The following is a 25,091-nucleotide window of genomic DNA, read 5'->3' on the forward strand; positions in this document are numbered from 1 at the left end:
TGACTTGATTGTTGTGTGTGGTGTTAGAAGTGTTCTAATTTCATTCTTTTACGTGCAGCTGTCCACATGTAGGACAATGGTGCCGTTCATCTCCCAGGACCACTTACTGAAGAGGCTTTCTTCTCTCCATTGTATATTCTTGCCTCCTTTGTCATAGATTAGGTGACCGCAGGTGCAAGGGTTTATCTCTGGTCCTTCTATTTTACACCATTCATCTATATTTCTGTCCTTGAACTAGTACAGTCAGTCAGTCACTTCAGTCACTCAGTCATGTCTGACTCTTTGCGACCCCATGGACTGTAGCACGCCAGGCCTCCTTGTCCATCACCAACTCCTGAGGCTTACCCAAACTCATGTCCATTGAGTCAGTGAGACCATCCAACCATCTCAACTTCTGTCATCCCCTTCTCCTCCCACCTTCAATTTTTCCCAGCATCAGGGTCTTTTCCAGTCAGTCAGTTGTTCACATCAGGTGGCCAAAGTATTGGAGTTTCAGCTTCAGCATCAGTCCTTCCAATGAATATTCAGGTCTGATTTCCTTTAGAATGGACTGGTTGATCTCCTTGCAGTCCAAGGGACTCTGAGGAGTCTTCTCTAACACCACAGTTCAAAAGCATCAATTCTTTGGCTCTCAGCTTTCTTCACAGTCCAACTCTCACATCCATACATGACCACTGGAAAAACCATAGCCTTGACTAGATGGACCTTTGGTGGCAAAGTAATGTCTCTGCTTTTGAATATGCTATCTAGGTTGGTCATAGCTTTTCTTCCAAAGAGCAAGAATCTTTTAATTTCATGGATTTAGTCACCATCTGCAGTGATTCTGGAGCCCCCAAAATAAAGTCTGACACTCCAACCACAGTTCACCCATCTATTTGCCATGAAGTGATGGGACCAGATGCCATGATCTTAATTATCTGAATGTTGAGCTTTAAGCCAACTTTTTCACTCTCCTCTCTCACTTTCATCAAGAGGCTTTTTAGCTCCTCTTCACTTTCTGCCATAAGGGTGGTGTCATCCGCATATCTGAGGTTATTGATATTTCTCCCGGCAATCTTGATTCCAGCTTGTGCTTCTTCCAGCCCAGCGTTTCTCATGATGTACTCTGCATAGAAGTTAAATAAGCAGGGTGACAATATACAGCCTTGATGTACTCCTTTTCTTATCTGGAACCAGTCTGTTGCTCCATGTCCAGTTCTAACTGTTGCTTCCTGACTTGCATACAGGTTTCTCAAGAGGCAGGTCAGCTGGTCTGGTATTCTCATCTCTTTAAGAATTTTCCACAGTTCATTGCGATTCACACAATCAAAGGCTTTGGTATAGTCAATAAAGCAGAAATAGATGTTTTTCTGGAACTCTCTTGCTTTTTCCATGATCCAGTGGATGTTGGCAATTTGATCTCTGGTTCCTCTGCCTTTTCAAAATCAAGCTTGAACATATGGAAGTTCACAGTTCATGTACTGTTGCAGCCTGGCTTAGAGAATTTTGAGCATTACTTTGCTAGTGTGTGAGAGGAGTGCAATTGTGTGGTAGTTTGAGCATTCTTTTGCATTGCCTTTCTTTGGGATTGGAATGAAAACTGACCTTTTCTAGTCATGTCACCACTACTGAGTTTTCAAATTTTGCTGGTATATTGAGTGTAGCACTTTCACAGCATCATCTTTTAGGATTTGAAATAGCTCAACTGGAATTCCATCACCTCCACTAGCTTTGTTTGTAACGATGCTTTCTAAGGCCCACTTGACTTCACATTCCAGGATGTCTGGCTCCAGGTGAGAGATCATGCCATCGTGATTATCTCAGTCATGAAGATCTTTGTTGTACAGTTCTTCTGTGTATTCTTGCCACCTCTTAATATCTTCTGCTTCTGTTAGGTCCATACAATTTCTGTCTTTTATTGTGGCCATCTTTGCATGAAATGTTCCCTTGGTATTTCTCGTTTTCTTGAAGAGATCTCTAGTCTTTCCAGTTCTGTTTTTTTTCCTCTATATCTTTGCATTGATCACTGAGTAAGGCTGAGGAAAACCACAGTCACAGAAAACTAACCAATCTGATCACATGGCCCACAGCCTTGTCTAACTTATTGAAACAGGGCCACCCAAGGCAGATGGGTCATGATGGAGAGTTCTGACAAAATGTAGTCCACTGGAGAAGGGACTTCAGGATTCTTGCCTTGAGAACCCCATGAACAGTATGAAAAGGCAAAAAGATAGGACAGTGAAAGATGAACTCCCCAGGTCAGTAGGTGCCCAGTATACTACTGAAGAAGAATGGAGAAATAACTCCAGAAAGAATTAAGAGATGGAGCCAAAGCAAAAAAACAAACAAACAAACAAACAAAAAAAAACAGGTTGTGGATGTGACTGGTGATAGAAGCAAGGTCTGATGCTATAAAGAGCAATGTTGCATAGGAACTGGGAATGTTAGGTCCATGAATCAAGGCAAATTGGAAGTGGTCAAACAAGAGATGGCAAGAGTGAATGTCGACATTCTAGGAATCAGAGAACTAAAATGGACTGGAATGGGTGAATTTAGCTCCGATGACCATTTTATCTACTACTGTGGGCAGGAATCCCTCAGAAGAAATGGAGTAGCCATCATGGTCAACAAAAGAGTCCAAAATGAAGTACTTGGATGCAATCTCAAAAATGACAGAATGATCTCTGTTCATTTCCAAGGCAAACCATTCCATATTACAGTAATCCAAGTCTATGCCCAACCGGTAATGCTGAAGAAGCTAAAGCTGAACGGTTCTATGAAGACCTATAAGACCTTTTAGAACTAACACCCAAAAAAGATGTCCTTTTCATTATAGGGGACTGGAATGCAAAAGTAGGAAGTCAAGAAACACCTGGAGTAACAGGCAAATTTGGCCTTGGAATGCAGAATGAAGCAGGGCAAAGACTAATAGAGTTTTTTGCCAAGACAATGCACTGGTCATGGCAAACACCCTCTTCCAACAACACAAGAGAAGACTCTACACATGGACATCACCAGATGGTCAATACCGAAATCAGATTGATTATATTCTTTGCAGCCAAAGATGGAGAAGCTCTATACACTCATCAAAAACAAGACGAGGAGCTGACTGTGGCTCAGATCATGAACTCTTTATTGCCAAATTCAGACTGAAATTGAAGAAAGTAGGGAAAACTGCTATACCATTCAGGTATGACCTCAATCAAATCCCTTACAATTATTCAATGAAGTGAGAAATAGATTTAAGGGACTAGATCTGATAGAATGCCTGATGAGCTATGGACAGAGGTTTGTGACATTGTACAGGAGACAGAGATCAAGACCATCCCCAAGAAAAAGAACTGCAAAAAGGCAAAATGGTTGTCTGAGGAGGCCTTACAAAAAGCTGTGAAAAGAAGAGAAGTGAAAGGCAAAGGAGAAAAGGAACGATATACCCATCTGAATGCAGAGTTCCAAAGAATAGCAAAGAGAGATAAGAAAGCCAACCTCAGTGATCAATGCAAAGAAATAGAGGAAAACAACAGAATGGGTAAGACTAGAGATCTCTTCAAGAACATTCCATGCAAAGATGGGCTCGATAAAGGACAGAAATATTATGGACCTAACAGAACCAGAAAATATTAAGAAGAGGTGCAAGAATGCACAGAAGAACTGTACAGAAAATATCTTCACAACCCAGATAATCACAATGGTGTGATCACTCACCTAGAGCCGGTCTTTGTGCCAATACCATACGTTTGGTTATTGCAGCTTTGTAGTATAGCTTGAAATCAGGGCGCCTGATTCCTCCAGCTCTGTTTTTCTTTCGCGAGATTACTTTGGCTATTGAGTATATTTTCCATACAAATTGTAAATTTATGTTCCAATTTTGTGAAAAAGTTATTGGTAATTTGAAGAATTGCAGTGAATCTGTAGATTGCCTTGGTACTATGTTCATATTTACTATGTTGATTCTGAGATGTCTGGGTGTCTCCAGACCTCTTGCCCACTTTTTAATTCAGTTGTGTGTTTTCTTATTATTGATTTTCAAGAGTTCTTTGTATATTTCAAATGTAAGTTCTTAATTTGATATATATTTGTAAATATTTCCTCCCAGTCTCTAGTTTATCTTTTATGTTATCTTTTCAAGGTATATATTTCCATAAAAAAGCAGAAATCAGCAGCTTTATCAAAGTTTGCCCTCTCTGGCTATACTATCTACATAGATATATGTCCCTGTAAACATTCCAGTTTTAATTGGGATTAGATATTTTACAAAGCCATCATGAACAGAGTCTTTTTGTTGTCTTTGGAAAGAGTATAATTTAGCTTGAATCTCATTCAAGAAAATGCTATATCCAAAGTTACTTAACAAAACCTTTGTACTTACCATCTATAATATTGTGATTTATAATAAATATGTGTTTGGTCCTCATCGCTGTTCCTGGCGTAGAGTTCCTAAAACCCCTGGAATTTCCTAAGGTATGAGAGGCTTTAAGGTGTCTTGTGCTGTTAATGAGGTGACTTTTGGAGCCCGCCTAAGAATGGGGTCTGGCTGCCACGAGCCCCTGCCATGTGATGGGAGGATTGGAACTTGTAGTCCTGCCCCCTCACCTCTGGGGAGAGGAGATGGGTTAAGAGTTGAATCAGTTGCCAATGGCCAACGATTTAATCAGGCAGGACTCATTTGATATAAACCCTCCATACAACTCAAAAGGACAGGATTCAGAGAGTGTCCAGGCTGTTGAACACAGAGGTGCTGGGAGAGCAGTGTCCTCGGAGAAAGTACAGGCGCTCCGTGCCCCTTCCACACACTTTGCCCTCTGCACCTTCTCCATCTGTCTGCTTCTGAGCTACGTCCTTTTATGGTAAAGCAGTGATCCAGGAGGTAGACCAGCTCTCTGTGCTCTTTGAGCTGCTCCAGCAAATTAACCCAACCCAAGGAGGAGGTCCCAGGCACCCCACCTGTTGATGATCAGTGAGCAAAGCAGGCACCAACCTTGGCTTTTGGACGGGCGTCTACAGTGCAGGTGTATATGGTGCAGAGGGTGGGCTTGTGGGGGCTTGTGGGGAGGGTGACCTGTGGCATGGGATGCTATTTCCAGGTGAATAGCATCAGAATCGAGGTGAATTCTCCAATGCTCTGCTGGTGTGCAAGAGTTATTTGTTTGATGTGGTGACCCATGTTGAAAAGGTCTTCCTCTTGATTTACAGCAGGTCAGGAATGATGTCAGTGTTGTGGATTTTTCAGTAGCTATTTTGGCAGACGTTGTAACAGAGAATGGGCCTCCTTTTTTATTCAAGGCTCAATTCTGCCAAGTATCTTTCCTAGGCCACAGATCTTTCTTTTCTGCTTGGCTCAGAAGTACTTCAGCCAGTCCAAAGAAGTATCTGCTCAGTAGCTGCGGCAGATCATAGTCTTTTTAAAGAAATAAAATGTACTTGGGCCCTCTGCTTCCATTGTTGGAGGCAGGAATCCTGTGACTAAACCAGTAATCAAAGAAGTTGCTATTTCAAACACATATTTTCCCTGAGCACTGGTGTCAAAGGAGGTCATGGAAAGTTTTCCTCTCTCAACAGTTTAGATAAGGCGAATAAGATTTTGCAACAGCCAGAAATGGGCTTTGTTTAGCACATGTTATGTTTCTGCTTACGAATAGTTTCAGTAGATCTCAGGAGAGTTCATGTGGGGTACAGAGATTCTCTAAGCAGTCTTAAAAGTCTAGGTTTGTTCTGAGGCTGTGAGCCATTCATCAAGGTAGACCTGGGCATGGGCCTTAGCCCCAGGGCTGGGTTCAAGGACAGTTGTGGGAGTTCTGAACTCACTTTCTAGATTTGAGAATTTGATTATCAAAAGGCCTTTTCTACCCTATAAAATTATGATCTTCACAAGCTACGAGCTTGTAGTAGCTTGTGCAGCTGGTGTTTTTGAGCACTTCTGTGTGCTGAGAGGCATGCTAGGTGCTGGAGTGGGACGGAGCAGTGACTCTGCCTCTTGCTTGAGATGTTTGGGAGGCAAAGAGAGCCAGGGGTCTGTAATGAGTCGGTCAGAGCTTCTGACACCTCAAGTGCTTGACAGACGTGTGACTTTGGCCAACTTATGGGTATTTTTAAGCTTCAACTTTCTCCTACTGAAAATGATATGATAATATATAGCATATTCATATATTATGAATAGTTATATTGCTATAATTGTTATTAAATTATATTACCATAATAATGATTTAATAACATAGAAAATAAAATGGGGAGGATAACCCTCATGGGGTCTCAGGAAAGACTAGATGAGATAACACTTGTAAAATTTATAAATCAGATTTGTAAAGCATTTAACACAGTGTTTGGTATACATCCAACCCTCAGCAAAAATTAGCCATTATTTCAGTGGAGGTTACAGTCTTGTCAAAACCATAATAGACATAGTCATTAAATAAGAAACCCATGATACCTGCCAGAGAGAAAGTAAAGGGGGTGATGTCTGAGATGCTGGGAAAGATTGAAGGCAAAGGGATAAGGGGCGCCAAAGGGAGACGACATCACAGCGAGACAGCGTCCCTGCCTCAATGGACGGGAATTTGAACAAACTCTGGAAGACCGTGCAGGACAGAGGGTCCTGGTGTGCTACAGTCCATGGGTTTGCAAAGAACTTAGCGACTGAACAACATTTCTGTGAGACTTCAGGAAGGGCAGGATCAGCCTGAGAGAGCCTTGCTGAAAGTCCTTTGTGCGTGACGGTGTCTCAGCCTCTCTCCAGTCCTGGGTCAGGGTAGTTACCCAATAAAAACATGCTCGGAGGACTTGCTGCTGCTGCTAAGTCACTTCAGTCGTGTCCGACTCTGTGCAACCCCATAGATGGCAGCCCACCAGGCTCCTCTGTCCCTGGGGTTCTCCAGGCAAGAATACTGGAGTGGGTTGCCATTTCCTTCTCCAATGCATGAAAGTGCAAAGTGAAGGTGAAGTCACTCAGTCGTGTCCGACTCTTCCAATCCCATGGACTGCAACCCACCAGGCTCCTCCGTCCATGGGATTTTCCACCCCACTGGAGTGGGGTGCCATTGCCTTCTCTACTCATCGTCTGTAGAATTCTTCAAATGTGAGGCTGTAAGGAAAGCTTGCTACACACATGTGAGACAGTGAAGAAAACTCCAGGGATAGAAAGGAGATTGGAGAGGGGAAGCCTTGCTGTATTTCAGGTTATTTACAGACACTGCTTCATTTAGCCTTCAGGGAGGTACATCTTCCCTCGTTTCACAGGCAAGGAAACTGAGGCTCAGAGAGTGCATTATATACCATGGCACCGTAGTTCAAAGCCAGGCTTGGAGCCAGTTTTTCAGGCTCCAAGGCTTATTCTTCTCGATAGGCTTTAATAATTGATTGACTATGAAATATCTAGGAAGAAGCTAAAGGTTTCAGATTGATTGCATATGACTGCGAATTGTTAACATTATTGAAAACAGAGAGCCAGTTTGCAAAAAAATACTGAATTTAGCTCTCAGTTGATTACATTTGCAGAAACAGGAAATGCAAGTGCCAATATGTATGAAATAGATGTGGGTCTGGAGTTCAGAGAACAAACGAGGGCCACACAGAAACATCGGGAAGTCGGTGGAAACAGTGCTGGTGGATTGTGTGTCCTGGACACAAAAAGGGAAACCCGGGGACTTCCCTGGAGGTGCAGTGCTTAGGGCTCCTTGCTTCCACTGCAGGGGCCCCGGTTTGGTCCCTGGTTGGGGAGCTAAGACCTCGAGCCCAAAAAAGAAGTGCTGATAATAATAAAGCCAAAGAAAAGGGTCAGAAGAATCCTAAGGACAAGATTAGAAATTGAAATCAGTGAGGAAGGCAAAAGTTGGAGCAAAAACAGCTAACAAATGAAATAAGGAGTGTATGAGTAAAAGGAAGTAGGGTCTACCAAGGGCCGTGGAGCTCTGAGTCTCAGGTGGTGTTAGCACAGAGGGAGCGAGGAAGGAGCGAGTCAGCGGGGAGTGAAGCTAAGCGGAGGGCGGTGCCGGAGAAGCTGACAAGCCTGGCAGGTGACGGGCCTGGTGATGCGGGCTGCGGCACCGGCTCTGTTTTCCTGTGACCTTAGGAAAATCACCAAACGTCTCCAGGACTGGGTTTATAAATTTGTGAAATGAGAGGTCGAGTTGAGATGATTTCCAAAGGTCACGCTCAGTGTTGACATTCTAAGCTAAGAGAGAGTAAGTTTCAAAATATATAGACAAGATTAGGTACCTGAGTTACAACATTCATGAACGCGTGTAATGTCTATTGTGCCTACGTAATTTATTATGTCTCTGTGTAGTGGGACTGGGGAGAAAGTATGATCTCTAGTGTAAAATTAGAGAATTTAAGAGAGGTTCACAGGTAACTATAAGCTAGAAAGTTCATACCCTATAAGAAAGAATTAAGAGGCTGGCTATGAAAGCTCAGACAAAAAGAAGAAAGTTGTTTTCATCCTGGAGAAGGGAGGGGAAAGGTGAGGATGGTGGAAGACCCAGCAAAGAGCTCTTGGGAGCCTTCCATTGTAGACCCCAGCACAGATTAGACTGAGAATTATTCAAAGCAAGGCAAACTTTGCTCTGGTGACCAGCCCAGGACTGCTGCTGCTGCTGCTAAGTCGCGTCAGTCGTGTCCGACTCTCTGCCACCCCATAGACGGCAGCCCACCAGGCTCCCCCATCCCTGGGATTCTCCAGGCAAGAACACTGCAGTGGGTTGCCATTTCCAGGACTGAGTGAGGTATCAATAACATCTGAGCTATGCTGCTTATGCTAGCCTAATGGTCTCAGCTGTTGTTCACTCTCTCAGTAGTGTCCGACTCTTTGAGACCTATTGACTGCGGCACGCCAGGCCTCCCTGTCCATCACCAACTCCTGCAGTTTACTCAAACCCACGTCCATTGAGTCGGTGAGGCCATCCAACCATCTCATCCTCTGTTGTCTCCTTCTCCTCCCGCCTTCAATGTTTCCCAGCATCAGGGTCTTTTCCAGTGAGTCAGCTCTTTGCATCATGTGGCCATAGTATTGGAGCTTCAGCTTCAACATCAGTCCTTCCAATGAACACCCAGGACTGATCTCCTTTAGGATGGACTGGTTGGATCTCCTTGCAGTGCAAGGGACTCTCAAGAGTCTTCTCCAACACCACAGTTCAAAAGCATCCATTCTTTGGCATTCAGCTTTCTTTATAGTCCAATTCTCACATCCATACATGACTACTAGATAAAACATAGCCTTGACTAGATGGACCTTTGTTGGCAAAGTAATATCTCTGTTTTTAATATGCTGTCGAGGTTTTTCATAGATTTTCTTCCAAGGAGCAAACATCTTTTAATTTCATGGATTTAGCCACTGTCTACAGTAATTTTGGAGCCCCAAAAATAAAGTCTGTCACTGTTTCCATTGTTTTCCCATCTTATTTCCCATGAAATGATGGGACCAGATGCCATGATCTTAGTTTTCTGAATGTTGAGCATTAAGCCAGCTTTTCCACTCTCCTCTTTCACTTTCATCAAGAGGCTCTTTAGTTCTTCTTCACTTTCTGCCATAAGGGTGGTGTCACCTGCATATCTGAGGTTATTGATATTTCTCCTGGCAATCTTGATTCCAGCTTGTGTTTCTTCCAGTCCAGTGTTTCTCATGATGTACTCTGCATAGAAGTTAAATAAGCAGGGTGACAATATACAGCCTTGACGGACTCCTTTCCCAATTTTGAATCAGTCTGTTGTCCCATGTCCAGTTCTAACTGTTGCTTCTTGACCTGCATACAGGTTTCCCAGGAGGCAGGTAAGGTGGTCTTGTATTCCCATCTCTTTAAGAATTTTCCACAGTTTGTTGTGATCTACAGTCAAAGGCCTTAGCATAGTCAATGAAGCAGATGTTTTTCTGGAACTCTCTTGCTTTTACTTTGATCCAACAGATGTTGGCAATTTGATCTCTGGTTCCTCTGCCTCTTCTAAACCAGCTTGAACATCTGGAAGTTCTCGGTTCACGTATTGCTGAAGCCTGGCTTGGAGAACTTCGAGCATTACTTAACTAGTGTGTGAGATGAGTGCAATTGTGCAGTAGTTTGAACATTCTTTGGCATTGCCTTTCTTTGGGGTTGAAATGAAAACTGACCTTTTCCAGTCCTGTGGCCACTGCTGCTGCTGCTGCTAAATCGCTTCAGTAGTGTTCGACTCTGGGCGACCCCATAGACAGCACCCCACCAGGCTCCCCCATCCCTGGGATTCTGCAGGCAAGAACATTGGAGTGGGTTGCCATTTCCTTCTCCAGTGCATGAAAGTGAAAATTGAAAGGGAAGCCGCTCAGTCATGTCTGAGATTTCCAAATTTGCTGACATGTTGAGTGCAGCACTTTCACAGCATCATCTTTCAAGATTTGAAATAGCTCCACTGGAATTCCATCACCTCCACTAGTTTTGTTCATAGTGATGCTTCCTAAGGCCCACTTGACCTCACGTTCCAGGATGTCTGGCTCTAGGTGAGTGATCACACCATCATGATTATCTGGGTTGTGAAAATCTTTTTTGAACAGTTCTTCTGTGTATTCTTGCCACCTTTTCTTAATATCTTCTGCTTGTTAGGTCCTTACTGTTTCTGTCCTTTCATTGTGCCCATCTTTGCATGAAATCTCTAATTTTCTTGAAAAGATCTCTAGTCTTTCCCATTCGTTTTCCTCTATTTCTCTGCATTGATCACTGAGGAAGGCTTTCTTATCTCTCCTTGCTATTCTTTGGAACTCTGCATTCAGATGGGTATATCTTTCCTTTTCTCCTTTGCCTTTCACTTCTCTTCAATTCACAGCTATTTGTAAGTCCTCCTCAGACAGCCATCTCGCCTTTTTGCATTTCTGTTTCTTGGATGGTCTTGATCCCTGCCTCCTGTACAATCATGAACCTCCGTCCATAGTTCTTCAGGCACTCTATCAGATCTAGTCCCTTGAATCTATTTCTCACTTCCACTATATAATCCTAAGGGATTTGATTTAGGTCAGACCTGAAGGGCCTAGTGGTTTTCCCCACTTTCTTCAATTTAAGACTGAAGTTTGCTGTAAGGAAATGATCTTAGGCAAAGCTTAAAACTGCCAGCTTCAGTTCCTTCGTTTATAAAGTGCAGATACTACCCGTAACCACTTCACTCGTATGGTTACTGTAGGGAATATGTAAGATAGTGCATTTGAGTTCTTAATGATCAGGCTGTGATACTGAGCGCTCAGTAAATGTTAGTCATTACTCTTTTCCTAAAGGGCAGATATTATTAGACCATCTACTCCTGCCTAACTCTGAGAGGGCCTGTTATGGTAGGACACTGAACTAGACCATCAGACCTAGGTTTGATTTCTGGCTTTGTATTTAGTTTGGTTCTGTATTGGGGTAACCCTTTAATCCTTAGCCCAAGCTCTTTACAATTTTGCCTCAGCTTTCACTTCCTGCTTGTACTGAGTTTTTAGATCATCCAGGAGTGAAATCTAAGGGTCTTCTCAGTGTTTTTCTGAGCATGTGTCCTTTCCTGGGCATGTAAGTGGCTTTCTAAATTCCCTCGTGTACATAACCACTTGCAAATGCCCAAACTTTGCAAAGAAACCATCTCCCTGACTGTTTCTCTGTGTCTTAGCAGGATTTCTCACGTTTCAGTGAATTCTTAGCTCTTGGTAGCTGCTGGTTTTTCTGATTATTTTAGTATTTTCAAGCAATGCCCACCACCTGTATCTATTTCCTCCCTAAACAGCACGACTCAGAAAATTGCCTGAGGATAGCTCTAAGGATGAAATATGGGTCTCTGTTAGAACCAAAGACCACACATAGGCAATTTTATGTAAGAAGTGTATTTGTTTTACACACATCATAGACATCAGAATGACTTTTTAAACAATGGGCAAAAATGCCTAACTTTACACAGATCCTCTTCTTGATCTTCGTTCGTACCTACAGAAGTGTAACTCCTTTTACCGCTGACTGTAGGTGTAGCACAACCTCCCCTTCTAGGTCTTTGGCTGGTCTCATGACTCAGTTGACATGAGACAGATTAACAGGAGAAAAGTGTTCAAATGTGCAGGAGCCCCATACAATGAGCCTTAGAGGAGGGAACCAGAGTTGAAAGCTTTTAAAATTTTTAGACGAAACAACTTATGAATAATTGGCAGGCAGAGCCGTCTGTGGCAGGGGTGGTGAAAGATGAAGTGACAGGTTCATTCATACAGCTTCCTCACCCCTAAGCGCCCTCTTCCGGTGCAGGCGGGGTAACTCACACGAGCAACTTGCTTTCAGCGGAACAAGGAAGGGTCTGAGTATCCTTTTGCACCAGCTGTCCCTCAAGTACCTTTAATTCAAAATAATATGCCAGCATCACATATTTTGGGGGGACATATTCTGAACCTCCTCACCACCAGACTTAGTAGTTTTCTAGCATGAGTAAGAGAAAATTGGTATTTTATTTCAACGTTTTATTTAACCTTTTCATATTACACAATTTGCTGAAAACATTTAAAATACCAGTGAGACAAAAACAACTTTAAAAAAGAAAAAAACACACAGACCAAATACCTCTTCTAGCTGAGGTATACTGCGTAAGATTCATTGTCAAATCACAAGTTTTTGTTACTCAATTATACAACTTGGAAGCATATCAATGATACTCAGTCACTCAAAAGAAAGGCATTACATATCCAGTTTATAGGAGAGAGAAAAGGAGAGAAATGTGCAACTACTTGCAGGAGAGAAACCAGAAATGCCGACGTTAAGTATCACTTAAACTCTAGTGCAATGTGAGTTGTTACCAATGGGATTTTATTTCCATATGTATTACTGAAAATAACGAATTAAAACCTATCTTTCCAAGAGCTGGCAGATTATTCACTTTTTCCCCATAAGATCTGGAAAGCAAACTAAGGGCAAATGTCCTCCACAATGTCAGTTGAAAAAACAAATATCCAAGCAGTGTGTTGTTTCCTGAGCAGATGTATGAATACATGGAAAGACTGAAGTATCTGTACCCAGTCAGTTAAGCGAATGTTTTGTGCGGTTTTAACAAGCCCAGTGCTGAAAAGACAGCTGTGAACAGGCGAGCATACCTTGCAAAAATGAGCAAGACCTCTTGCCTCTCAGTTTTATTTCTGAAAATACTATCAAACCCCACAGTCCATAGTCATTTTGGAATTAGTTTGTTTTGACTCATAACATCTAGTGCTGGAGTTTAAAGACTTACATTATTTACACCTGGAGATTATTTCACAAGAAACCTTAGAGTCCCTCAAAGGAAAGAGATTTAGAAACAGATTTAGTAAACTGGTTCATAAGCTCACTTAACACAGTTAAGTAATATGAACCAGATGTTTGTTTTTAATTCCATGGCTTTCAGACTATACGACTTAAGAAACCCAACAACGTAAGGCAAGTGTATCACACTTCAGCTCCACAGCGAAACCTAGCTTATGTAAGGGGACCATTGGGACTGTGAAATATTTTTAACAGAATATTACTCATGATACTATTAATCACACTGAATTAAAAATGGTATCCTCAGGTGTTATCATATTAAGAACCATAGCCTATGGGTATTTGACTTTGGCACCTAAAGAAACAGAGCAATCTTTAAAAAGGCAAGAGCATGTCTAATGTTTACTTTGCTTATCCCTTTCTAAATTCAGCTAAACATATTTGACCAACATTTAAGTGCTTCAATTTTAAAGATTTCTTTTTATATTTCAACTAATTTGGAATGGTAATAAAAAATTTTAAAAAGTATTTTACTTGCCACATTTCAACTTTAGTTTTAATATAAAGTTGTACTCTTTCTCCAAAGAGAAAATAAGACCAACCTACTGTGTGTGGTTCAGCCTATCAGTCTTATAATGATTCCATAATGAGACAGTACTATATAACTGAATCATGATAACATCCGTAAAATAATCTTGAACTATCTAGTTTTTAGGTAGATAAAGGATCCTAGATTTTCACTAGTAGATACTTGATTCCATTCAGATTCTTTTCTATAAATTTTCTAAAACCTATAATTTTCAGAAGTTTACTCTTTTCTGAAACCATCTTTGATTATAATAAAAATGAAAGGTTTTCAGAAGTTGGACATATTATAAACATCTAAAAATTTACTTAGTAATTCAACAGCAATGAAAACAATTTATATGCTGCAAATTAGACAAATCATTATCTCAAAGTATATAACTTATGTTTAATTTTATTTCCCCCCTCTTGGTGGAACAGGAAAATGGAAAACCTGTGTGCTTTAGTCATCAAAAAAAAATACAAAACACATTCACATGATAGTTGAGAGATCTGCCACATATATACTGCTTGATACTTTTTGGATATCATCTTTTGGTTTCAACATTATTAATCACAAAATGTAACCATTTCACTGACATTCCGTAAGTAAAATAGACCTCAGCTGGTATGCATTCTAGGTTGGACAACATCAGTGCAGTCACCATACTCCCGCTTGCTAAATGGATCAATCAAATGCACATTATTTCACTATACAAAGAGCCTCACCCACCAAATTCAATTTAGGAACAGACAGAATTTTTTTTATTAAACTGATTACCAACATTTTTGCTTATTATTTGTTGAAATTCTTTTCCTCACCCATAAAAAGCAAGGAAAAACTTCCTTTAAAGTTTCTCTTTTTCATCAGTATTCATCCAAACAAGTTTCAATAAAGGGTGATAAATCTGCATTTCCCTTTATGTATATCTAGTTTGGAGAATACAACTATGAACAAAAACTAGAAGAAAATAAAAATTAAATCCATTATTTAATGATGACTCTATGAAAGGCATGAGGCACAAATTCTCGGGTAAATTTTAATTGTGACTTCTCTAAGACAGGTCATTCAGAAATGAAAGGCAAGTGACATTCCCTTTAGTACACAATTTGTAAATGTGGAAATAGGAATCGTCGTCATGATTATTTTCTGTTTCTGTTAATAACAGTGGCTCTAAAAACAGTCTGATGATTCATAAAACTCAGTAAGCAACTCTAACTTTATAAACGTGTAAGTAGATGGCACTGAAGCGGTGGGTTTGACACGGACAAGCACGCTGTCTGCCTTTAATCTTCTGGGTACCTTGGCTTTTAACACTTTGTCCTGATGTTCAAGCAGAAAGCACCTAACTTCATTTTCACAGTAAGCTGATCTAAGAGTGGAAAACATGTAGGGATGAAGGAAATTCCAAGTTATGTGCATGCATACAAATGGCGTCATAATAGTAAATGAACGGCCACTGACGTTCTACAGGGACAGTGTGATTTAACTCTCAGCTTCTGTTTACAGACTGCCAAATCGAATCCTTCTTGTCTTTATCACTGACAACATAATTTGCTTAAAGGTAAACTATGACCTCCTGCTACTATACGCTGTGTTAAGAATAACATACCAATATCAATCCATAAGGTGAAATAAACGTGTAATAAATATTAAAGTCAGATGAAATAAATTCAGCTCTGAAATTTGGTTTTCAGTTTGCTGACAAATATTTGCTTCTTCCCAAGATTCCTTTTAGTTCGGCATTAGTGCTATCCTAGCTAGAATTTAATTCATACAAGTGTTTTCACTGAGTTTACAAATTTGGAATACTCTGAATCCAAAATATGTATCTATGCCTTTTTTAAAAAGTGGAGAGTCAATATAATCATCGTGGGCTGTACCTGCCAGTTTCAGCTCTTATCCATTTTGAACCCCCCGTTTTTCACTTTTGTCCTTCATAATTTCATAATAAAGTTTCCCGAGGACGTGTTTCAGACTAACCAGGGCTCTGAGTCTCAAGCACTGTTCTGAAGAAGCGTGGAGTAAATGATCTTGGTAATCTGCAGCACGGCCGCGTGCAGCGTGTACTGGACGACCACAGCACCGAACCCCTTGTAGAAGCCGAGCGCGCCCTCCTCCTGCCGTATGGTGCTGACGCAGTCTCTCATGCCCTCGTACTGCGTGTTAATCGGAAGCACCTCGTAGCCCAGGTCTGTGTTGTCGATGATCGTGCGTGTTCCCTGCACGTGCAGGCGGTGCAGAACCGTCTCCAGCGGGTAGAGCGTGACATCAGAGCAGAGGCTGGCCACGAAGTTGGCGATGAGCTCTGGAAAGTAGGCATCCAGCATGCTCTGCACCGGGCTGGCGCTCTCGGCAAGGTGGCTGTCATAGGCCTTTCTCTTCAGGACGAGCAGGACGACCTTCTGGACGACCGAGCTGATGACGTAATGGAGAACCCCATGCAGCACCGTGGGGAAGACCAAGGACAGGAGCGGCAGCAGGCGCTTGCTGTGAGGCACGCCCAGGCCGATCACTCTGCCAATTCCCTCCTTCACACACTCCAGAATCCCCGCACCGTCTCGGATTATCTCACTCTGCGATGAAAAGGGGGAAAAGAGTAAAAGTCATCATCTGCTTCTTCCACCACAGAGGAGGATTCTTTTTAGGTCCCTTTAAATCCCTTTCAAATTAGTGTTCTGACTAAAGGGGAGAAGCATCGAGGGTTTGCAAATGTCAAATGTTATCTAGGCACTGGATTGTTTTTTCAAATGAAATTTCACAGAACAGCAGTGAAGTTGGGAGCTATTCCACCTGGGGAGGGGAGATGGGGAAGAGACGTGGCGGGGGCACACCAGGTGTCCCAGCCTCAAGAAGCTCCCCAGGACTCATCCTGAAAAGGATCGACTACCCTACAGGAGGAGGCACAGGGCTTGGATGGGAAGCGTGGCTTTACCCCTGGCTCCAGGGTGGACTTGCTGGTTCTGTGATCCTGGGCACCTGTGACTTGACTTCTCCCAGAAGCTTACTCTTCTACAAAAGTGGGATTATGCACAGAGCTGCTGGGAGCACTAAATGCGAGAAGGCCTGGTGCACGGAGAGCCTCAGCAGATGTGAAGTCACTATCGTCGGCAGCGTCTCCACTGTCTGTACTCATGGGGCGCGTGTAAGAAGCTGTGATACTGGTTACAGAGGAGCAGACAGGCAGGAGAGGACTCTCCAGGTGGCCCGGTGGTGAAGAACCCACCTGCCAACGCAGGAGACGAGGGTGCGGTCCTCGCATCAGGAAGATCCCCTGGAGAAGGGAATGGCAGCCCGCTCCAGTATCCTTGCCTGAGAATCCCATGGACAGAGGAGCCTGGCGGGCTACCGTCCACGGGCTGCAGAAGAGTTGGACGCTTATCAACTAAACAACAACAACAACAACGCGGCCAATCTGGCCGCAGCAGTGACGGAAGAGAAGAGCAAAAAGTGAGTTAAAAAGGCATTCTGGGGCCACACCATGCCGCCGTGCACTCTGGTCTTTAGTCAGGTGGGAAATGACTAGCTGGTCTGAAGTGTAAGACGGAAAGATGTAATCTGTGTTGCAGAGGTTGTCGTGCAGAGGAGCATGAGAGCAGAGGCTGGGAAGCCAGTTAAAGACGCGATGGTGGACCGGAATAGCACGCAGCAAAGGAAATGAAATGCTTCACCTGGGCTTTCATCATAAAATTACAGCAAGCAGGAATTCCTGGTGGGAGGGATGAGGGCTATGGAGAGAGAAGACAAGGGTGAGCTCGGAGTTGCCGGCCAGAGGCACTGGAGGGACAGCAGTCCTCTCGCGGAGTTGGGCCGCACTGCCGGGCAGCGACCGGGGGACAGATCCAGAGTTCAGAGATGCAGAGTCTAGGGTATGAGCTCCAGCTGCAGTTTACAGTCTAGATCACAAGGAAAAGGTCGGAGCCGGACACATAGATGCGCGAGTTTTCAGTCAAGCTAAACCACGAGACTAACATGAGCCCACCTAACCTCGGTCATTTCCCTGCCTCTGTTTCCCTTCCCACTCCAGCCTATTGTAATACAGCAGCCAAAGAGAGCCTATTCAGGACCTAAGTCAGATCATGTCATCCGTCTGCTCAAGCCCACCACCGACTTCCCGTCTCCCTCAAAGCAAAGCCAAACTATCACAGCGATCTTCAGCGTCCTGTGGGCCCTTTCGCCCTTTTCCATCTCAGACCTCATCTCCTCCTGTTCTCCCGTCCTGAGTCAGCGTCAGCCGTACTGGCCTCCTCTTTGCTTTGCAAACACACGTCGGATGCAAGCCTCTCGCAGGGTCTTTGCACCTGCGTTCCCTCTGCTTAGAATGCTGTGTTCCCAGATACCCATGTAGTTCTTATGTTCACACCTTTACTCAAAGGACTTTTGCTTCTAAATGAGAACTTTCTGGATCTTAAAAAAATAGTAATCACTTCTCTCTACCCATTACACCTCTTAATTTCCTTGTTTTATTTTTATTCTCTTTGGCAGTTAGTACCATGAAGTATCCTTTTATTTATCTTGTTTACTCTGCTGAGAAGTCTGAAATTCACCTCAGAGAATATGAGTCAACATGGATCCTTACTCAGCAAAGGGATATGAGCATTGCAACTTAAGAACACTAACCTTGCATAAGCATGCAGAATGGCCTTTAAATCCGGGAAACAGAACAAGGGATCTTAGTAAAAGACAACAGATCACTAGGAAGTTGATATTTAAGAGCTTCAGGAAGTGTTCTTTAGGAGATCTATGCATAAATGTGTGATTTTCAAGGCAAAGACCGTTCTCAAAGAGATCTGAGCTCCCCAGACAGGCAAAACCCCCTATGAAGTAGGAAGAAACCAGCTATGTGACAGGAAGAGCTGGGAATGGGGGCCTATTGATAGGAAGGAGCAGACCATCTCAGATTCTCCATGAAGTCAGAACTGACAACAGGATGACTGTTAGCTATGAAGGATGAAGGAAATACGAAAAGCAAGACTTCCCTAATTTTTAAACTCGTAGAGATGGGAGAGTTGGAAGGAGTCACTGGGGTACATGAGTCCCCCGGACAGTGACTGTGGTACAGAGCAGTGAGGGGCACGGCCTGCGCCCTGGAGCACAGAGGAGACGCAGTAAGGATGCCCCTGAAGGCAGGGAGGGCGCTCGAGAGAGGAGAGCTCTGGGAGGAAAAGAGAGCGCCAGGAGATCAGGCAGGAGGGAGCCCCGGCAGGAGAGACATCGGCAATGCTGGGCTAAAAAATCAGAAGCGACAGCTGGTGGGCCAGGAATGCTGCACAAAAAATTCCTCTTTGTAATTCAGTTAATAAAAGACTCTCCCCATTCAATGGATGAGAAAAACAAGGTTTAGAAAGGCTAAGACATCAGCTCTCAGCCACACACCTCATTTAAGCAGAGAAATGCTTGTGACACGGGGCTGTCTGAAGCTAGCCTGTTTGTTTTTCCTTCATTATCTTCCTGCTGTTGTTTCCCTTATCTTTGAAATGATGTCATCTTTACTGATAACTCTTTAAAACTGCAGCCCCACACGAAGGTTATATCATTTTCACACTGTCAAGTGCAAGGGGACAGGAAATACCTGGGTAGCAAGACATTAATATGTCGAATAATAATTCTACAAAATACATACAGGATCAACGATGTGGCCAGAAAAGCAGCTGAGTGGAAAGAGAGTAATTTGAAGAGGTGACACTGATCCAGTGAGGCTCTTATAGAGAGAAAACTCATATCCGTCAAAGAGAGAAGTACGCTAGAGCGTCTGCCGCGGGAGACAGCAGACGGCGGAGGTTGGGGGGGCGGCGGGAGGCAGACGGCTGACGGCGTGGAGGGTCAAGGGGGCTCCTCGCAGGGCAGGAACGGCGCGTGAGCGAGGACCTGAATTCCATGTGCCTGCAGCGCCACCACGCGGTTAGAAACAGTGACACAACGTAAAGTGTGGGCGGGCGACTGCTGAGCTGCTGTGCGACTAGCATCAAAGGCTCCCCAAAGCGAGCGTCTAGGAAGAATGCGACCCGGCGAACCAGCGGGGAGCTACTCTCCTCACTGCTTCATGCTCAAGCAGCCATTTATCATCTGATAAGCCCCAACCACTCGAGTCATACAGACGCGTCTTAGAAAGTTGGGGGGGACCCTATAGGCTTTTTCTATTCAGAGCCAGTCATAGGCTGGGTTCCGAGACATCTGAATGGAGAGTACAGCTGCCCATCGGAAGGGATAAAAAGAATTAACACCAGAGGCGTAGAGTAAATTTGCAAAGAAAACCGACACACTGGCAATGTGCCCAGCATGTAACCTCTGACATATGTGTGGTGTCTGTGAAAAAGGTTTCTAGAAGGATATTGTCTTAAATTTGTATTACACTGTCAGACATACACGATATACTGAATATTCCAAAAGACATTTTTAATGGAAAAATGACAATAAAAAATAGCTCACCTGTACTGTTTCAATTAGACTTGCTGAATAAAAAGGCATCGCCACTATGTAAGTTAGGCTGTAGAAATTAAAACAAACTTATCAGTACACTGAAACAAGAAGCTTACACTAAATTTTTTAATACCTACTTTAATATATCAGCACAATCTATATTCAAGCTTGAATTACAGCTTCAAGGTTTTCAACTAATAATACTTATAGCCTAAAGATAACTTCAGAGACCTATAACATAAGATGCTTTACTCAACAATTAGAGACGAAAAACTATGCATTAAAATAACACAGGGACAGCCTGTAAAGAAAGTAACTTATTTTGGACCAGTAAAACGTACGCTTGTTTATGACTCACTGTTTGGACATCTACCTGCACACAGCTTAACGTAGCCTACGAATCGGATACTTCAAAGTTAGGATGAGGGATCCATTCCATTGCTTGCCTTTTTAGTGACATCTAAACAAGGCTACTGTTCTGCTATGGTCCTATCTATTATCATTATTCATTCCCAGATTTCCCACCCAGCAGAGCTAAGCCAGTCTTCCATGGTGAGTGAAGTCCCCTTTTATTATTAAAAAACGATATTGTACAGCTTTGCAAAGTTGCTTCCTATTGCCACTGGTGAGACATACAACTTTGCAAGCCTGCAAAATATAGTCACTTAAAATAATATCAAGGTGGGACTTACCTAACCCCATGGGCCAGGTCCTGGCAAGTAGTGGTTTTCAAGGTGAATGGAACATCACTAAGTAATAATGTGCTGGAATGTCCCACAGAGGGAGCCAGCAAGCTGGGGGGTTTCCAATTCACAATCTTCAAGAAAAATTAAAAAGTGAAGAGTAAAATTCTAATCTATAAAAATGGTCAGTGTTGTAATGTCACTAAGTGCCTTTAGGACTACATTTTAATGACACTAAGGTTTTGAGCTTGCTCATCACCACACAAATAAGTTTGTATGTCTACTTGCCAATAAAATAATGATAATAATTATAAGAATAATAATTTTCCTGGCAATTCAGGTTTAACAAGTTGACGATCCCTGCTAACTTCCTAAGAACACAAAGAAAAATTAAGTTGTGATTTCAGCCTTCCACATAAGAAAGATTTGAAAGATAACATGTTTCAGGATTTTATTCCTAAACTGTGTTAATTTTCTTACTAACTTTTAGTCCCACAAATATTCCTTTTGCTCTTATTTTCCTTAACTTTTATTTAATAAGTTTTTTTAAGTTCTAACACTATAAAAACTGGTTAAATTTCAATACAAATGCTGCTTTTGATACTTACGATTTCAATAGAAGGTGTTCTCCTATTTGTTTAGGATTCCATTTATGTGAAATCTCCCTAAAAAATAAATAAACAAAAGCCATGCTATTTAAAACATCCTGAATTAGCCCAAGTTTCAAAAAGGTAATCAATTTTTAATTTTTTTTAATCTGTAGGAGAAATATATTCTAATGGTGAATAATTTTCTTTCTGGAACCTGTCAAACAATCGCAGTGGATTGAAAAGAGAAAAAACACAGGCGGTCTTTCTGTCTGCACTGAACAAGGAGGAAGCGGTGTAACTGATGATAGAAATGGACACGGGGGAGCTCCCTGGTGGCCCAGGTTAGGACTCCATGCTTTCACTGCTGAGGGCCTGGGTTCCCTCCCTGGCTTGGGAACTGAGATTCCAGAAGCCATGCAGTGTGGCCACACACACAAGAAAAACGGCAGGCAGGAAAAGTGGACGGCGAAGGGGAAAGCGGACAGGAAAACAGAATGGAGGAAGAAACCTTATCGACTGCAGCGCTGAGCGACACAGACGCCTGTGCAGCACCCAGTTTTCAAAGTGCCCCTACTTATTAAGGTGGCATTACTTTTGTGATTTGTTTAATTATATTCTTTATCTTTTTAAGCTCCTGCTATATGCCAGACATCGTGCAAAGCACTTCGCATAAATCATTTCTAACCCTCACAATGAACCTATAAGCCTCATTTCATAGATGAGGAAACAGGCTCAGTGATGGTTCGTAAGTTACCCAAAGCCACGCCACTAGTCAGTGGTGGAGCTGGGTCTAAACCCTGGTCCACGTGACTTGAAGTCCATACCATCTCCCTGTACTGCCTCTCATCTCACTTGATACAAGGACTCCTGTGAGATAAACAGATACTGCCTTGTATATGTTACTGCCTTGTAACACCTACAATAAGGTATTGCCTTTTACTTATGAGAGACAGAAAGGTCAAAAAGATCACAGGGATATGTTCAAAGCAGACGGACAGAATACCAGGTCTGGGGCCGAGGTCTAGGACTGTGTGCTTCCTGCGATTTAGGTTTCTTTTGGAAACCCGAAAAGAGAAGAGAGGCAAGCTGATCTGAAGAACAAAAAGGGAGAAAGTTACATCAAGAGAAAAGTCAACAATGAGAAAATACGGAGAGTAAGGGGGAAATCAAAAAAGGAGGCAGAAGAAAATGAAAAGGCAGAAAGGACGGGAGGGAGGGAGGTGGAGTGACAGAAGAGGGGCTGCAGAACCGAGCGGAGACGGGCTGCGGCAGGTCGGCGGCGCCACAGGCGCACACACCATGCCCTGAGCCAGAGCAGGAGCCCGAGAGAAACAGCCTCTGTTGAGACGAGGGAATACGACGTAAGAAGACAGAGGGAGGTCACGGAAACCACTAATAACATACGTGCTCTAAACACAGAGTCAGGACACTTACGGCATGTGTGACACATGAGTGTTCCTACATTTTTCTAGAGACTGAAAGGTCTGCAGAGAAACTTTCCCAAAACAACCATCTCTGATTTAAAAGACCTTAGAGAATGTTCTGGGTCACATTCTGATGAAATTATTAACAGAATACTATACTAGCTCTGAACAACTGTAGAAAAATAGCTGGAATGACATTTAATGATAACAACAAAAATTGTAAAAAAGACTAGGCTACTTATCTGACAGTGACTTTATGATTATAAAGCAAAATACGCTAAAAGGTTTGTAGGTCTATTACTCTTGCGTGTGTGCCAACTTGCTTCAGTCGTGCCCGACTCTGCGACACTGGACTGCAGCCCACCACGCTCCTGTCCATGGCACTCTCCAGACAAGAATGCTGGGGTGGGCTGCCATGCCCTCCTTCAGGGCGTCTTCCCGACCCAGGGATCAAACCCACATCCCCTACATCCTGCACTGGCAGGTGGATTCGTTACCACTTCTGGCGCCTGGGAAGCCCTCTGTTCTCTTATATGGCCTCAGACAGGGTTACCGCTGGTTATGATGATGTCAATTTTGAGCATTTCATGAACCTTATGGATACATGGGTCTGTAACCTGCCTTTCTGTAAGGACTGGGACACCTTTGCTTTGAGCACTAATTGTTGTTCAGTCACTAAGTCTTGTCTGACTCTTTGGGACCCACGGAGTGCGGCATGCCAGGCTCCCCTGTCCTTCACCATCTCCTGGAGTTTGCTCACACTCACTGCATACTAATTGCTGCTGCCAGTTCTTAAGATCATTGGGATTAAGGTAAAAAGAAGAGAAATTTAAAACCAAGCATTAAAAAATGAGACACTCTTCCTGGTATCTGGTGTCTATTCCTTTGTAAAATGGGCAAAACCTACTGGCATAGCGCTAGAAATTTAAACGAGCACACTTCAAAGCTTCGCCAAAGAGGGCAGTGTGAGACTCTACTTCTGACTAAGCCTTTCTATATTTCACCGCCAAGTACCAGAATACGTAGCTATTTTTACTTCGCTATCTTCACATGCAAACACTGCCCTTCAAATGAGCCACGAAATTAAAGGGAGGCGACTTGCTTTTTTTCAGGCTTTCTATCTGACACACACGCTCCCAGGCACAACCGATGTATGAAGCGACCGAAGTGTGGAACGGCGCTGTACCTGTGCAGCCTTTACCTTCTGTTACAGCAATCTGTTACCTATTTACTGGCTGTGCCGGGTCCTGGCTGCTGCGCTGCCTGTTCTCTAGTTGTGGCGCACACGCTTCTGATTGCAGCAGCTTTCCTCACAGCAGAGCGCAGGCTCTGGGGCACCGGCTCGGCAGGCGCGGCCCGCCGGCTCAGCTGCTGCATGGCACGTGGGATCTTCTTCCCAGGCTACGGGTCAAACCTGCATCTCCCGCACTGGTAGCGGATTCTTTACCACTGAGCCTCCAGGGAAGCCCCCAGCCTTCACTTTCAATTGCTTCTTACTTTCCCATGACCAAAGAGCTACCTCTTAAAAAAAACCATCTAACCCAAGCCCCTAATCTTCTAGCTCTTTCTTTTCTCTCCTCTTCCCAGCTGACTGTCTCAACTTGCGGTTTCCATGCCCTAACTTCCCACTCATCACTAAGCCCATTCCAAATTGGCTTTTGCCGTACTATTCGACAAAAACAGCTCCTGCCAAGGTCTCCGTGGCCTCCACCCACATCACTCAATCACACGGGCGTTTTCGCGGCTATACCTGAACTCTCCGCAGCCGCCATGCACTTCTGCTCCCGGCTGCTCCCGCACGCCCTCCCTCCCCCATACTCCACTACCCCAGACGCTTCTGGCTTTTCTCCCTTCCTCTGGTCTCTACTGTGGACTCCTGTGCAGGGGCACTGTTCTTGACTCAGTGACTTACGCTGGAGTTCCTAAAGGCGGAAGCCCTCTTCTTTTCTTCCTTTATATGTTACACCCCTTCCCTAGGCCACCTCATCCGACAGGACACTTCAGAACCTCCCAGATCTGTTGTCTTCAGTTTAGACTTCTCTCTGTGTCAGAATAAACTTCTCCAAAATCAAACTTACGATTTTTCTTTCTTAGACTCTTTCAGTGTTCCCTAAGGGAGGACTGTTAATCAGAAAGGAAATCTACTGAACTGCAGAATGATTCCATTGTATTTAAAATGGAATGTGTTCAATGTCAGTGAGTCCAGAGGAGTCATTGGGAGAAACAGACAGCAGAAGAAG

General features: G+C 43.4%; 1 protein-coding gene across 1 annotated transcript in view; it reads right to left on the reverse strand.

The window, feature by feature from the left end:
- The window catches only part of SLC25A46 (solute carrier family 25 member 46), a 28,775-nt gene continuing 16,064 nt past the window's right edge, over window positions 12,381–25,091 (reverse strand). The window contains exons 6-8 of the mRNA XM_018049982.1: window positions 21,446–21,502; window positions 20,164–20,221; window positions 12,381–16,310 (exon numbers count right to left, since the gene is read on the reverse strand). Coding sequence (XP_017905471.1) covers window positions 15,732–16,310; window positions 20,164–20,221; window positions 21,446–21,502 — 694 coding nt within the window. The 3' untranslated portion in view covers window positions 12,381–15,731. The remainder of the gene's footprint in view (window positions 16,311–20,163; window positions 20,222–21,445; window positions 21,503–25,091) is intronic.

The sequence above is a fragment of the Capra hircus genome, chromosome 7, assembly GCF_001704415.2.
Source record: "Capra hircus breed San Clemente chromosome 7, ASM170441v1, whole genome shotgun sequence".
In the NCBI taxonomy this organism is placed as follows: domain Eukaryota; kingdom Metazoa; phylum Chordata; class Mammalia; order Artiodactyla; family Bovidae; genus Capra; species Capra hircus.